General features: G+C 55.5%; 2 protein-coding genes across 2 annotated transcripts; one reads left to right on the top strand and one right to left on the bottom strand.

The window, feature by feature from the left end:
- Positions 1-130: 130 nt before the first annotated feature.
- Btbd17 (BTB domain containing 17) lies at positions 131-5,589 on the bottom strand. The gene is made up of 3 exons (XM_004655152.2): positions 5,447-5,589; positions 3,300-3,576; positions 131-1,300 (listed from the first exon to the last, which is right to left on the bottom strand). Exons 1-3 carry the CDS (start codon positions 5,529-5,531, stop codon positions 226-228), a joined length of 1,437 nt encoding a protein of 478 aa, XP_004655209.1. The 5' UTR covers positions 5,532-5,589; the 3' UTR covers positions 131-225.
- A 3,739-nt stretch (positions 5,590-9,328) lies between these two features.
- Gpr142 (G protein-coupled receptor 142) lies at positions 9,329-12,452 on the top strand. Its single transcript, XM_004673255.2, is given in 6 exon segments — positions 9,329-9,467; positions 11,641-11,805; positions 11,808-11,908; positions 11,911-12,102; positions 12,104-12,225; positions 12,227-12,452. Coding segments are annotated over 6 exon segments (945 nt in total).
- Positions 12,453-16,003: the final 3,551 nt, after the last annotated feature.

Below are 16,003 nucleotides of genomic sequence, written 5' to 3'. Positions count from 1 at the left end.
GTCTGGCCGACCACCGCTCACTTGGCTTCCTCCCTCCCGCCCCCAGCTCCGCCCAGCTGCACCCGGCCACCCAGGGTGGGTGGTAGAGCTGGCCGTCTCTCTCGCGTTGGCCTCTTCCATCCCCAGAAGCTGGTAGCATCTCGGCCAGGCTTTATTTCCCAGTCTGGGGTGTGTGTGTGTGTGTGTGTGTGTGTGTGTGTGTGTGTGTGTTGGCGGGGGGAGGCACTACTTGGGGGTCCGGATGAGGGTGTGATACACCGGCTTGACGATGAGGTGCAGATGCAGCGCGTTTTCCACCAGGTACTCGGAGTTGCGCCTCTGCAGGTCTGCGTGCGCCAGGAAGTCGCCGGCCTCCTCGCTGCTCTGGTGGAAGCTGTACGCGTGCCGGACCAGCAGGCGACCCTGGTGACGAGCGCCGACCAGCACGGTCTTCTGGAAGCTCACGCCCGCCGCGTCGCCTCCGCTGCTGGCCGGGGTGACCACGAGGCGCGGCCGTCCGTCCTCGGGGCGCGCGGCCGGCAGCGCGGTGCCCGCGGCGTCGGCGTAGACCGGCCGCAGGCTGACGGGCAGCCAGCGCGGGGAGAAGAGCACGTTCCAGGTGACCCGGCGCCCCGCGTCGTGACCGCTGGGTCCCAGCTGCGTCTGGAAGCTGGTGCTGCGATCGTCTCGGGCCGGGTTGTTGATGACCCACGGGGCTCCCCAGGCTGGCGCGAGGTAGTTGCGAGGCAGGAAGGCGCTGCCGTTGACGTCGAAGAACTTGGCGTAATGCAAGGGCGAGGCGGCGTGGAACTGGTAGGCCTGGAGCAGGAGGTCGGCCACCGCCGGGCCGTGGCGCGCCAGCGCGGCCGAGCGCGCCTGCAGCTGGAACAGCTGCGCCGGCGGGATCATCGGGTAGCGGATGGAGCGCAGCGCGCGCTCGGCCACCGCGGGGACCGGCCGCGCCCGGCCCAGCCACGCCTCCAGCGCTTGGAACAGCTCCAGCTCATCCTGCAGCACCAGGTCCGAGCGCTGCAGGAGCTGTGCCAGCAACTCGGGGCTCACCGCGCTCCACTCGGAGCTGCCCGCCACGGCCGACAGGTTCCAGGCCAGGAACTGCAGGCAGCTCTCGCGCAGGGCCTCGTCCCCCGTGCTCACCGCGTAGTGGTACCAACCCACGGCGGGACCCGCGCCCGCCGCCAGGTGCGCGCGCATGTAGTCGGCCACGCCCCGCTGCAGGGAGGCCACGCGGTACTTGGTGGCCAGCTTGTGCAGCGGGATGGCCTGGGCCAGCAACAGGGTCAGCTCCCCGCAGTATAAGTACCTGCAAGAGGAAGGTGGAGAGGCGGGCGGAGTCAGGGTGAAAGCTACTGCACCCCCTTCAGCTCGCATTCCCTGAATCCAGGGCCAACCCAATCGTGCATGGAAGTGTTGCGGCCTAATGGGTCCTGAGACTTCCTGTGCTCCCCTCTTTGATAAAATTATATTATCTATTTATTTATTTGAGACAGGCGGGGAGAGAGAAAGAGAATGGGCCTACCAGGGCCTCTAGTCACTGCAAAGGAACTCCAGACACATGCTCCACCATGTGCGTCTGGCTTACGTGGGACCTTAGGAATCGAACCAGGGTCCTTAGGCCCTAATTTTTTTTTTAATTTAAGAATGAGAGAGGGCTGGAGAGATTGCTTAGTGGTTAAGGCGCATACCTACGAAGCCTAAGGACCCTGGTTCGATTCTCAAGGTCCCAGGTAAGCCAGATTCACAAGCTGATCCATATGTCTGGAGTTCTACAGGAGGTCCTGGCACACCCATTCTCTCTATCAGCCTCTTTTTCCTCTTTCTCATAAATAGATAAATATATTTTTAAAAATAATGAGAGACACAGAGAGAGACTGAGAATGAATGAATGGGTGGGCCAGGGCCTCCTGTCGCTGCAAACTCCAGACTTATGTGCCACTTTGTCCATCTGGCTTTCCATGGGTACTAGGGAATGGATCCCAGACTGTTAGGCTTTGCAAGCAAGTGCCTTAAAAAGTGTTTTTAGGGCTGGGGAAATGGCTTAGTGGTTGTGTTTGCCTGCGAAACCTGAGGACCCTGGTTTGATTCCCCAGAACCCACGTAAGCCAGATGCACTGGGGCTGCATGCGTCTGGAGTTCCTTTGCAGTGGCTAAAGGCCCTGGAGCACCCATACTCTCTATCTGCCTCTTATTCTCTCTCTCTCTCAAGTAAATTAATTAATTAAAACACTTTTTAAATATTTTATTTGTTTATTTGAAAGTGAGAATGGGCACACAAGGGCTTCTAGCTGCTGCACTCCAGAGGCATATGCCACCTTGTGCATCTGGCTTTATGTGGGTACTAAGGAATTGAACCTGGGTCCTTTGGCTTTGCCAGCAAGTGTGTTTAACCACTGAGCTATCTCGCCAACCACCTGATTTCCCCTCTTAAGAGCCCTTGCAGCCAATTCCCACCTCTTCTTTTGGGTTTCTGGTGAAGTGGAATCATATGTATTTACTGAGCACCCATGAGGTGTCCAACTTGGGCTAGACAGAATCTAGTCTGGGCTCAGAGCTATGTCCAGCCTCCACAGGCAAGTCCTTTAATTACATGAGCCTTAGAGTCATCACCTAAGACAGGGAACAGCCCTCCAGGATACCGTGATGATGGGAGGGGAGTGAAGACTCTTGCTACGAAGTAGGGAAGTAGGCAGGTAGTTCCTATTTCCTGGTTCCCTTCTCTCTGCTCGGCCTTTGTCGCTGGCTTTCTCCTTTCATTGTCAGCCATCTCCCTCCCCTTGGTCCTTCCTGCCATTTCACTGGCACACGATGCTCCACTTGACTCTATGGCAGCCCTTATTTTACTCCCCTTCCTGTGCCTGGAACTTGGGAGTGGGGTTTGGAATTCTGCAGCTATCTTGTGCAAGCCAGTATAAGAGCGCTACCTGCTGGGACTGCCTTGTGAGTCTCTTCCTGCGCAGCAAGTAGAGAGGTTGGGGTGGAACTGCGTAACTTTTCAGCTCCCTGGCCCCATAGCTCCAAAGTCGAGTGGAGGGTTTGATATAAGGGATTGCTGGTTCCCGCCCCTAGACCTGAAACTGGCCAGACCAAGTGTAGAAACAGCTCAAAGGGCAGAAATGACTTGAAACTATACAAGCACACAGGCCAAGGCAGAGAGCCCCCACTGAGTGGGAGATGGCAGTGGGAGCAGGGATGGAGGAAGTGGTTTTGTGACGTGCTATGACATTAGGGATTGGATGTAACGACCCTGGAGGGGGAGGAGCTGGGGAAGGTCTACAGCACCGGACCCGTCATCCCCTGCCTACCTGACGAACTTGTCGAAGACAGAGGCGCAGTCCCGCGACTCCTGCAGCATCACCTCAGTCTGGTTGCTCAACATCTCCCGGAACAGCTCACTGTGCAGCCCCAGCAGCAGGCGGTGAGCGTGGAAGACTCGGACCTCATCGGTGCCCGCAGCCTGCACGCGCAGAACCACGTCGCTGGCGTTGCCCTGCCGCAACAGATCCTGCAGACGCTGGAGCAGCATCTGGGAATGGTTGATGGACGTGCCTGCAGCCTCCCCGCCCACGTCGGCTCTCTGAGCTGCGGCAGGAAGAGACACAGCGTTGCTGAGGGAAGGCCTCGGTCTACCAGTGCCGAAGGACCAGCTGGGGACATGAGTGCCTGGGCGTGGGAGGAAGGCACAAGGCCTGGCGAGGAGACTGTGTGCCTGTTTGTGCCCAGGAGGTATAGAGGTCTCCATGAACTCATCCTGGCCTATGCAGACCCAAGAGGAAGCCTTTGAAAAGGGTGGGTTCTTGTCAGGGAGAGGTCCAAAACCAGCCGCTGTCTCCGTGAAATGGTATCCCTGATGCCAAAAACCCAGGCGAGGGTGGAGGAAACTGGGTCCCCACCCGCCTCAAGTCCTCACCAACTGTCCACTTCACACAGTGGGGGGTGGTCAGAAGTGGCACGTTCACTAACAAGCATGTATTGTACTGAGCATCTGTTCATGCCAGACACTCTCCTAGCAGGCTGGCATATGGTAATGGATGAAGCATGTCCAGTCCTCATCCTTAGGAAAGCACAAATGAGCAGTATAGACAAGTGATAAATGCACAAACAGTAGGCTGAGGCAGGAGGATTGCTGCCTCATAGCAAGACCTTGTCTCAAAACAAAAGTAGGGCTGGAGAGATGGCTCGGCGGCTAAGGGAGCTTGCTTTCAAAGCCTAACAGCTCCGGTTCAACTCCCCACCACCCACCTAGAGCCAGATGCACAAAGTGACACTTGGCATCTGAAGTTCATTTGCAATGGCAGGAGCCAGGAGGCCCTGGTGCACTCATATTTTCTCTCTCCCCTCCTCTTTCTGTCTGTCTCTCAAATAAATAGATAAACAAACAAAAATAATTAAGTAAATAAGCAAACACTGATGAACATTCTAGTTTTAAAGGAGCCAGACAAGGAAGAAGGACACATAGGCAGAGGGACCCTCGCCCGCAAAGGCCCTTGATGAGGATGGGTTTCTGGTACTAGGAACAGGAACAGGAACAGGACGGGGGAGGAAGGGACATGGAGCAGTGAGGGAGCCGCAGCTACAATGGCAGACACAGGAGGAAAGCGGTCTTTCCTTTTGTTTCTTTGAGGCAGGGTCTCGTGTAGCTCGGGCTGGCCGTGAACTCCTGATCCTCTTCCTTCTGCTTCCCCAAGGGCTAGGATTACCGGCATGCAACACACACCCAACGAGGCAGTTATTTTCAAGGTCTCAACTCCACTCTATTGGACTCCCCGTCTGTCAGACAAATTGTTGGGCAAGCTGGTGCAGGAGAGAGACCCTCTGGCATCCCCCTTCTAGGCTAGCCAGGCAGCCTGTCTTTCATGTTTCCAGGGAGGCCATGATGGTTAGATGAGGATGCACACTAAGTTACAAATAAAACCAGTTTCCAGCCAGAGCAGTGCGAGGAGCCTCCAGAGCGTGCAAGGACCGTTCGTGACAAGCTGTCAGTGGCAGATGGGCTCTGGCCACACGTGCACACACACATATGGGGGATGAGGACTGGAGGAGGGAAGGCTCATGAGTGTGAGCATCTGTGTGTGAGAGATAGGGAGACCCCGAACAAAAAGGGCCAGCGCTGGTGAATTTCCCGGCCCCGCCTCCCCAGCTGTCACTTTGAAGGATCTGAATGCTGATGGCGTCCCCATGCGGCCTCTGCCTAGGTCCAGCTGGCTGGGGCAATGGACAATGGAGGGTCCTTCTGTCGTTAAGACCCCAGCCTGCTACCCAATCCCTCCTGCCTTGGAAGGCAGCCTGCCCTTCTCTGGTCTGGGAAACGGGTCCAGTTAGCCATCTGGTCTACTCAGTGCTGTACAGCGCCCCCTTCTGGCCAGCCATGTGCAGCTCGGGAAGGTCCTGTCCCTGTCCGTCTCCAGCCGCAGCACCCAGCAGCACCCAGACCCCACCACTGCCCACTCACCTGCACGCGTCGCCAGCCCCACCAACGTCAGGATGGCCCAGAAACTGCCCCAGGACCTGGGCTTGCAGTGGCCTATCCTAAACATCTTGGTGCTTGTGTCCCAAGTGCTCCGGAGGGACGCTCAAACCCGGAGCACTCCAATACCATCCCTCCTCCTTATATTGGTTCCAGCTAGGGGACAGCACCCCCTTCCTGCCTGTCCTCCCTCCCCCCCCCCACACCGGTCTCTGCCTAGGATTGGTGGAAGCTGGCCCCTGCTGTTACCCAGGCAACCGCTTAAGCCAGAGAGTGGCAGCCCCAGGGGCTATTGTGTTGGCCCGGGCCCCCAAGGGGAAGAGATCCGGCGCCCTCCTCCCCCACCTCTCCCAACGACCCAGCAAGGCTAGTCGATCATCTCTTTGAAACTTTTAGGATCACTGAAGGGCAAGCTTCAAGACCACTGGCAGCCACAAGCCCCAGGACCGCAGCCCCTTCCCCAGCCCCCAGACCAGCCTCAGCCCTGGCACAGAGCACACTTGGCAGCGCCCTGGCAAGCCGGCTGCAAAGGAAGGTCCTGGTAGAGGCCAGGAAGAGTTGGCGCAGCCTCCCACCCCTCCCCCACCCCCATTTTAGGGTGGGCCAGTCCAACTGGGATCGCTAATTAAGGGCTCATGGGCTAACCAGGGCCATCTCTACAGTTTTTGTTGAAGAAAGTTCCTGGAATGTTCTGGAGAGGACTTTTGGGAATTTTCACAGGATCTGTGACTATCAACCCACAAGGTTAGGGTGATTCCAGAGCAAGGCTGTCATCTTTTAGGGAACCCGCTGCGGCATTCAGTGGGCAGCCTGCTCAGCCAGTCTGGGTGTTAGGCTAGGCACCTGTCCGCCACCCCCCCACACACACTCTAATTTGCCTCCTGACATGGCCAGGGTCTCAAACTTCCTTGGAACCTTGGTTTCCCTCCTTGGAAGACTTTTACCAGCTGCGTCATGTCCAACCTTCCCTCCCCAAAGTTTGGAAGAGACATGCAGGAGACTGGGACTTGACAAGGTTGCAGTCTCTGGATAATACAGAGGAATGTTTGAAAAGGAGAGGGGAGGGGAGGGAAGAGAGAGGGTCCTGTGCGCATGCGCTCACTTAATGTTAAAACTTCACCTTTGCTTAAAGCCTGTAGGATTTGCCCCAGCTCCTCATGGGAAAAGCTCCTTGGAGGTCGGTGGGTGGAAGTGGTGGCTCCTGAGAGATGGGAGTTTGTACCAGGCTAGGCTCAGCACTGGGGAAGGGTTAGAAGCCCCCAGTCCTTCAGCTCAAAACTCCATGTCCCACCTTACTGCGCTGATTTCTTTCCCTTTATGGTACATTGAGGCCTAACAGCTCCACCCCCTCTTAGAGCCACAGGAAAAGAGCAAGAATTGGGTCTGGCACCAACCTCGTCCGGGTTGGCAGAGTCAGAGCCGGGCGGCTTAGTGAAACCGCCTCCCAGCTGACCTGACTCTCCTGCCCGGTCTTCTTCACCCACAGCCAGCATCCTCACCCGCTGGCTGCTCACCTGGCCTTCCTGCGGGCTGCACCGTGTCCCTGCTCTTTAGCCCAGCAAGTCAGAGCCTCTGTCCCTCACTTCTGTGTGCTACCTATCAATAGAAAGCCACTGTCAGGCATGGTGATGCACGCCTTTGATCCCAGCTCTCTCAGGAGGTAGAGGTCAGAGGATCACTGTGAGTTCAAGGCCATCCTGAGACTACATAGTGAATTCCAGACAAGCCTGAGTACAGCGAGCCGCTATCTCGTATGTAACTTAAAAGCCACCAAAAGGGTATATATGGCTAATGCTAAGACACTTAATTGTGACTGTGTTAGAGAAGCCCACCCCACACCCTGTTGTTTTTCTTTTTGATTGCTTGTGTGTGTGTGTGCATGTATGTATGTGTGGTGTGTGCACATCTGTGTGCCCTTAAGGCACCCCGTGTGTTTGTCTGCAGCAAGGGGGGGTGCTCCCCCATCATAGTGGCCAGAGCAGAATGTTGGATGTCCACTGCTTTTCCATGGTTCTTATTTAATCTGAGTCTCTTTTATTTTTTTTTAAGATTTTATTTTTTTTATTTATTACAGTCAGAGAGAGAGGGAGAGAAGAGAGAGAGGGAGAATTGGCATGCCAGAGCTTCTAGCCACCGCAAACAAACTCTAGATGCATGCGTTATTATGTGCATCTGGCTTACGTGGGACCTGGAGGATCAAACCTGGGTCCTTAGGCTTCCCAGGCATGTGCCTTAACGTCTAAGCCATCTCTCCAGCCCATGAGCTGAGTGTCTTGTTTGGAGGTTCTATCAGGGGAGTACAACTACTCATATACCCTTGACCAAAGACCAGTCCACCTCTGTTCGGAGAAGGTCATCCTTTCCCACCCAGCACCTAGCTTTGGCAGGGACACACGAGGAGCAGTAAGGGAGGAAGGGGACCCCCTCCTAGTCAGCCAGTGATCTGAGTCTTTTACTGATACCAGAGCTTGCTGGTTATCAAAAGCCCGGGGAAATTCCTTAGTCTCTTTATTGCGCTTTGGGGGACTGAGGTTACTAGTGCATGTGGACACACCCAGCTGTTTACTTGGGATCCGCAGATTGGAACCCAGGCAGCCTCAGGCCCCTCAGGTCCGCATGCTTGCACAGGACGCGCATGTAACCACCATGTGGTCCCCTGCCGTCATGAAGCTTTCCCTCGAGACCGTAAGCCAAAATAAAAACTTTCCTCCCATCAGCGGCTTTTGGTCAGGTGCTTTGTCCCAACAATGAGAAGGAATGACATTTTAGTCCAGCAAACAGCATGATCTAGGGTAGTAAACAGGAAAGTGGACATGTTGCTGTTACTTTCCATAGCATGTTATTTCAGACAAAGATTTATCTTATTTTAAATTTAACTCTTTTTAAAAAAATATTTTATTTATTTATTTACTTGAGAGAGGGAGAGGTGCAGAGAAAGAGAGAGAGAGAGAATGGGCACATCAGGGCTTCCAACCACTGCAAACAAACTCCAGATGCGCCACCTTCTGCATCTGACTTACATGGCTCCTGAGGAATCGAACCGAAGTCCTTTTTGGCTTCACAGGCAAGCATCTTAACCACTAAGCCATCTCTCCGGCCCTTTAATTTAACTCTTTAAAAAATTATTTATTGTTAAGAATAAATAGAAATAAGAGAGACAGAGAATGAGCACTCCAGGGCCTCCAGCTGTTCCAGATGAATTCCAGGTGCATGCATACCTTGTGCATCTGGCTTTATATGGTTACTGGGGAATTGAACCTGGGTCGTTAGACATTACAGGTAAGCACCTTGATAGCTGAACCTTTTCTCCCTAACTTAACCTTTTTTTTTTTTTTTTTTTTTCATGGTAGGGTTTCATTCTAACCCAGGCTGACCTGGAATTCACTGTCTCAGGGTGGTCTTGAACTCACTCAGATCCTACTACCTCTGCCTCCCAAGTGCTGGGATTAAAGGAGCGTGCCACCATGCCTGGACATTTTTGACCATTTTATGCGTGTATATATGGGGATTTGTCTGTGCTACTTGCATTTTCTGGTGAAATCTGGTCCCAGTGTCCTAGGGGTCCTGGTCCAAGCCAGTAGGACTCTCAGCGGCTTACGGAAGCCTCTGATATGACCACCAGGGGGCACCCAGGCTCTGGCTGTGTGTATGAGGGTGGGCTTTGAGGTTGATTCTGAGCCCTAGACGCGGGGTCTAATTTAGGGAGCCAGATGCCTATTATCCCCTGTTATACTTTCTACTCTGTTTCCAGAGGCTGGGCCCCAGCGGTGTACCCAACCAGGTAGACCCCTGGGTGGCTATGTCCTGACACCCATGGAAACTTGATTTGGTTATTCCTCCCACCTCCCGGGTGCAGGGAGCTGCCGAATGCAGATTCCAGCCTTGTGGGAACGCTGCTGGCACCAGCTGGTGTTTATTTACCAGGGACTGGTGATCTGGATCCATTCGTCTCTGGCCCAGGGCCAGGAAAACAAGTTTGCCAGACCACTGTACCCCCGAGCTGCCGGTAGCCTGGCCGTGGTTCTTGGGGTAACCTGCACATAGCTTCCTGCTGTCCTTCCACTCGGCAGCCCCCCCACCCACAGCATAGCCTCAACCTTGTCCCACCCCTGCGGCCTCTGCAGGTGCCACCCCTTTGGACACAGCCCCTTAGGCTTCTCTGGGCTTCTCTGGAAAACTGGGTCCTGCCAGCAGTAGCCTCCCTCTTTGGCCTGGAACTGTTTCCCCAGGATGCACAAGCCAGCAGTTCAGAGCCGTCCGCCTGCCTCTTCACCTTGCTTCTTGTTCTCCAAGCCACAGGCCATTAAGCAAGACCCTGGCCCAGCTTTTCTCTCCTAAAGTCCCCACCCACACCCACCCGTCAGACCCCTTGAGACCCTGCCTTGTTCCCAAAAGATCCCCTGGAAACTCAGCCACTGAAGCCCTTGGCCCTCTTTCTCCTTCCCCCTCCCTCTCTCTCACCCCCGCTCTCTGCACAGGGGCTCAGTGCTGTTAGAAGCTTGGGACAAACAACCACTCGCTCAGAGAGCTGGGGTGTGGGGGACAGGTACAGCTGGCGACGCTGCGAGGGAACTGTGGAGACTCCCAAGAAACGCTGCTGTTGACCTGGGGTTCAGGCCTCAGGAACATGGGGCGGGAGAGACCAGAGAGGTACAGTATCTTGAAATGGAGGGAGGAGGAGGAAGGTGGAGAATGAAAAGGAACAAGAGACGGGTGAGTGAGGGACCTAGAAGCTGCGGATGGGGTGGTTGAGGGTGATGACGTGGGAGGTCTGGGCTTAGTGGGGAGTGGGTGCCCAACTTACGTTCAACAGGAAATCAGAAGCTGGAAGATGAGACCTAGAGGCACGTGAAGTATAATTAGAGAGCAGCAGGGGCCAGAGCAGATGTGGCCCTCTTTCTAGATCAGCCACAAGCCAGCCACCTTGCCCTGAGACTTGGTTTCCTCATCTGATGGCCTGGGCCAGTCTGGCTTCAGTAATGCTAACCCATGAGAAGGGATGCTCCTGGCTTAAGCCGAGAAGGAAGGAGGACATCACCGTCTCTCCTGGGAGAGGGGCTGGCTGTCCTGCTGTGGGTCACCCGGCATCCTTGTTAAAGGCATAGCCCTTGTGTGTGTGTGTGTGCACGCACGTGTGTGTCCACAGCTGCCACAGTACAGCCTGTCACACTCCTGGTGGGGGGTGGGCTGGGAGATGTTGGAGACAATTCTGAGGACCTTCCCCATTGATAAGGGATCAGACTGGGCAGGGGCTGGGATTCCTCTGGTAAAAGATCACATTTGGCTGTTCCAGGATCCTGCACAGACTAGGACTGAAATAGATCTCAGGGAAAGGCCGCTACTGAGCCCCGTTGGAAAGAGAATGACTGCCGTCACCCGACCTTTCCATCTTTTCTAGCTGGGCAGCCACGAGTGACCCTGCTACCCACACCCAATGGGAGTGGGCCCGGCCAGAATGTGGAAGGCCACGAAAGGCCACGTGCAGTTCTGCACAAAACAAAACCCCTGTCCAATGCGCTGCGCAGGGAGCAAGTCCTGGCTCAGGGACACGGTGGACACAGGCGTTCAGAGAGGCTGAGTGGCCTGGCTTGGAGGCTTTCTCCGAGTCTGGCAAATAAACGCACACTTGGACCCAGATCTACCTGTGCTCCAAGCACCTAAGACGGACCCTAAGGAGAATGCCACAGCCGGTGTGTGAACCCACCAAGGTGTTGCCAAGGAGGCCCATAGTCTGGAGCGTAGATGGCCATGGCCACGGGAAAGAGCTGGCCTGAGAGCTTGCTCTGCAAAGCTGGGGTTTTTGGCTTTGATTTGGTTTGGTTTAATTTTGTGGTGCTGGGGACAGAGCCCAGGGCCTTGGGCACATTAGGCAAGTGCTATAGCACCGAGTCACCTCCCTCGCCAGAAGAGTAGGTTCTAAGAAGGAGCGGGAGCCAAACCCGATGGTACAGGCCTACAGTCCCAGCTACTGGGGAGGCTGAGGCAGGAAGATTGTGAGTTCACGACCTGCCTCGGCTACAGAATAAAGCCTCAGGGCTTCGAAATTAGAAACAGAGGGAGCTGAAGCAAGAATGAGCATTGTCCCAGCAGTGGACTGTGGGAAGGGACAGTGAAGACACCTTGGAAAGTGAAGCCAAATACCCCCTTCTGATGTCTCCCATCTCTCTCCTGTGTGACAGCGGGCAACCTCCTGACCACAGTGGCCCTGGCCCGTCTTGCTGCTAGGACCAGCCGAACTTCCTACGACTATCTCCTGGCACTCACGGCCTCAGACATTGTCACCCACGTGGTCATCGTGTTTGTGGGCGTCCTCCTTCAGGGAGCCGTCCTGGCCCGACAGGTGCCTCCGTCTGGATCGCCGTCCTATCCGGGGTGGACCGCTCCCGTGCCCTGTGTGGGCCCCTCTGCCATCGGCTCACCTCGTCCCCAGGCCATACCCACCCGGGCCATTGCCGCCGTCCTTAGCGCTGTCCTTGCTGACCGGCATCCCCTTCTGCTGGTGGCTGGATGTGTGGAGGGACGCAGATGCCCCTAGCACCGTAGACAAGCTCCTCAAGTGGGCCCACTGCCTCGTTGTTTATTGCATCCTCTGTGGAGTTTTCCTGATCACCAACTCAGCCATCGTCCCCCGGCTCCGGAAGAAGGGGACGGAGGGTGCTGCGGCCCTGGGTGAGCAAGAGCACAGCCGTCCTCCTGGGTGACACCAGCCTCTTTGCCCTCCTCTGGGCACCCGGCACCATCGTCAAGCTCTCCCGCCTGTACGTGGGACTGGAGGGTCCACCTGGCCTTGGACCTAGCCAGCACGGTATCCGTGCTCAACACAGCAGTGAACTTCGGCCTCTGTTGTTTGGTCAGCAAGACTTGTTGGGCCACGGTCTGACAGGTCATTTGTGACGTTCACCCTCCCTGCACCTTGGGGTCACGGCCAGACTGCGGGGTGGTGGAGCCTGAGCTGAATCCTATAGGGCTTCCGGAAGGAGAAAGCTTATAGAATAGGGGGCGTAGCCGGGGAGCCCAGAGCGCCCAGGGGCGCCTGTGTGGTTGTGCCTGCCCAAACTCCAACCAATATCCGATTTCTCAATCTGGGGGGTGGGGAGAGGGTCCCCTTTCAGGGCGGCCCCAGGTAAGGAGCAGAGTAACTCTCTTTGTTAGTTTCACCCCAATTCCCATTTCCTGGGAAGAGAACGGGGCTTTGCTGGCCCAGCCCATCACAGCCACTGCTGGAGCACCCATGGGTGAGGGAGGGCGTCGGTGGAGAGGAAAGAGAAGCACAGAGGATTGGGACCCGTTGAAAGAGGGCCTCCCTTCTGACCAAGCCTGAGGTCCCCCCTCACCAGGCAGCTCAGCAGGACACTGTAGTAGATGACAGAAATGACACCAGCCACACACAGCGACCTCTGTGGGATCTCCAGCGTGTCCCCTGCAAGCCAGAGGGCTTATGGATTTAGGGCAGAAGAGGGAGGAGGCTGGCTGGAGGTGGCTCAGTCACACCCATCCACCCAGCTGTGCGCCGCTCCGTCCTTCCACTCGCTCAAGTAACCTCTTCCCTCTTCTGCCCTAAATCCAGAACCTCTCTGGCTTCCAGGGGACATGCTGGGGGATTTGCAAAGGAAGATGTCCTCAGGATTGGAGGCCTTTTTCCCACGCTGCACCAGCCAATGCATTTGGCTGAGCAGTGTGGAAGGCGGGTCATTGAAGGGCAGAAGTCTCTAGGGCATGCCGGAAGTGGGTGGTCTTAATGCAGATCAGATGTCCCCAGGCACGTCTGCCTTAGCTGCCTGCACCCCCACCCCCGCACCGCAGAAGCAACACCTTTGGTCTCTGAGCAGGCAACAAAATGGGCCCAGGGGGCAGCAGGTTTCAGGACCCCCAGGGAGGGAGGGCTCAGCTGGGGATGACCCTTGACACTTGGAGGAAGTGCTGCCCCCCACACAGGGAGGAAGGCAGCGGCTGAGCTGAGGGTGGAGTGGCCCTGAATCCTCAGGCGCACCCCTTTTCCCCCACCAGCCCTCCTGGGTCTCTCTCTGCTGCCCAGGGCCCGGATGGCGGCTGGAAGAACACGGCAGGCAGATCTGCCCCCTGCTACAGGCCTTGAGCAAACACGTTAGCCACCGGGCTGGGCCCCATTCTGCTTCGCAGGCACGCTGAGCTAACCTGTCCCCTGAATGGAAGCTTCAGGATGGGCCGCCACCTAGAGCCACGCCCACGCCGTGGGGCAACACAGGCGAAGGAGATGATGTGTGCCAGGCGTGGTTGGCGTGGAACGAATGCCTAGGTTTCCCCTTCTCCTCCAGACAGGAGGTTTCAGCTATGCCCGGAAAGAGGATGGTGGAGACTTGCCCCTCCCTTAGCCGCTGTTCCCAAGTCCTCTGAGCTCTGAAAAGTGAACGGTTGTTTTCACATGTGGTACAAACACACGCAGTGGGACCATCTGACCTGGCCCGGGAGTGACTTCTGGTTGTCACGGTTGCTGTTACTGTCGTTGCTGTATTGCGTTTACATGGGCGCACGTGTGCCGCTGTGCACATGCGGGGGTCAGAGGACGACCTTTGGGTGCTGGTCCTCTCCTTCCTCTGTGAGACAGTCTTTTTAAAATTTTTATTTATTTATTATTTTGAGTCTCACTGTAGCCCAGGCTGTCCCAGAACTCACTCTGCACTCCCAGGCTGGCCTCTAACTTACGACGATCCTCCTACCTCTGCTTCTCAAGTACTGGGATTAAAGGGGTGCAACGTAATGCCCAGGTAGGGTCTTCTTTTATTAAAACGAGATATTTTTAAAAAGGTATTTAGAAATATTTATTTATTTATTTGACAGAGAAAGAGGGAGAGATAGAGAGAGAGGGAGAATGGGCGCACCAGGGCCTCTAGCCACTGCAAACAAACTCCAGACATGTGCGCCACCTTGTACATCTGGCTAACGTGGGTCCTGGGGAATCGAACCTGGGTCCTTTAACTTTGCAGGCAAACGCCTTAACAACTAAGCCATCCCTCCACACTAAAAAAAAAAAAAAAAAGACTTTTTAAAATTCATTTGTTTGAGAGAGACAATATGAGCGTGCCAGGGCTTCTTGCCACTGTAATTGAACTCCAAATGCAATCGCTGCTTTGGGCATCTGGCTTTACATGGGTACTAGGGAATTGAACCGAGCTGGCAGGCTTTACAAAGAAGTGCCTTTAACGCTGAGCCACCTCCCTAGCAGAGGCCAGGTCTTTCCTGTTGGAAGAGCAGACTAGCTGGCCTATAATGTTCAGGTTGTTCCTGACCCTGCCTTCCACTGCGGTAGGCTTTGGGATCACGGGCTTTCCACTTGGTGTCTGGCTTTACGTGACGTGCTCTGGAGAGCTCACAGGCTTGCAGAGGAAGCATCTTTAGTGGCTGAGCCATATTCCCAGCCCCTGACTTCCAGTCTTGATGTAGGCCTGGTGTATGAATGTCCACAGAACTGCTCTCTAGGGCAGAGAGCCATAACCACCCCCTGAGAGAGTAATATAGGTCACTTGGTTCCTTGCTCTGCTCCTGAGACACGTGTGGCGCCGAATTCAGAGAAGGGGCTGGGGATCTGAGGGCTGACGTTTCTGCTGCCTGGGGTAGATGCAAGCTGTCACGGCGGTATCGAGCGTGGGAGTCCCCAGTGTACACACACAGATGACTTTGGGGTAGAGTGAATGTACAGGGCTGTGTTCCCTACTTAGTAAGGAGCAGGTGCAAAACCAGGTAGCCAAGAAGGAAGAAACCCCCAGGGGGATGGATGGTACTTGTCCCAACCTGAGCTAAGAGAAAGCCCAGGCCATCTGCATGGACAGGGAAGTCCTGGGAAGAAAGCAACGGGGTGTCTTTGTTGTAGAACCAAATGGAACACTGGGGGAGGGGCGCTCTTCCTCCATTGTGAGAAGCCAGGGTGGGGGGTTGCAAGAGAGCGCCCAGGATCAGGGACAAGCAAGCATCTTCAGAGATGGCAGCAGTAGCCACGGCTGGGGGAAGACAGGGGACCAGGCCAGAGAGAGCATGCGTCTTCCAGCTGGTGGGTGGGCTCTCCCCAGACAGACCAGAGTAGAGAAATGTGTCCACCTGACCCTGAGCGCTGGCAAAAACCAGGACCCCCCCCCCCCCGCAAACGGCTGGGGAGGTGCTTTTAGGCGCACAGAGAGGTTGGTGGAGGTAGGAACGGAGAACTCTGGGGCTAGAGTTAATAAGACTTGGGCTGGGTAACAGCAGCGTTTTCAAATGGCCTCGGCACTTGCCGAGTATTGCAATGATCTTACAGACAGAGGAGACTGAGGAATGCGGAGGTTGTGGTGTATGTGGGGATTAGAGGAAGGGCATCTTAGAGATGCTCTGCACCACTTAGGGGTGGTTTTGGTTTGTTTTTGTTTGTTGGTTGGTTGGTTGGTTTTTCAAGGTAGGGTCTCACTCTAGCTCAGGCTGAACTGGAATTCACTATGTAACTATGTGGTCTCAGGGTGGCCTTGAACTCACAGCATTCCTCGAAACAAGTAAATGAAATGGGGCGTGGTGGCTCACGCCTTATGTGAGGCTGAG

This window comes from Jaculus jaculus, chromosome 9, assembly GCF_020740685.1.
Source record: "Jaculus jaculus isolate mJacJac1 chromosome 9, mJacJac1.mat.Y.cur, whole genome shotgun sequence".
Lineage (NCBI taxonomy): Eukaryota > Metazoa > Chordata > Mammalia > Rodentia > Dipodidae > Jaculus > Jaculus jaculus.
This window is presented reverse-complemented; position numbering and strand designations above follow the sequence as displayed.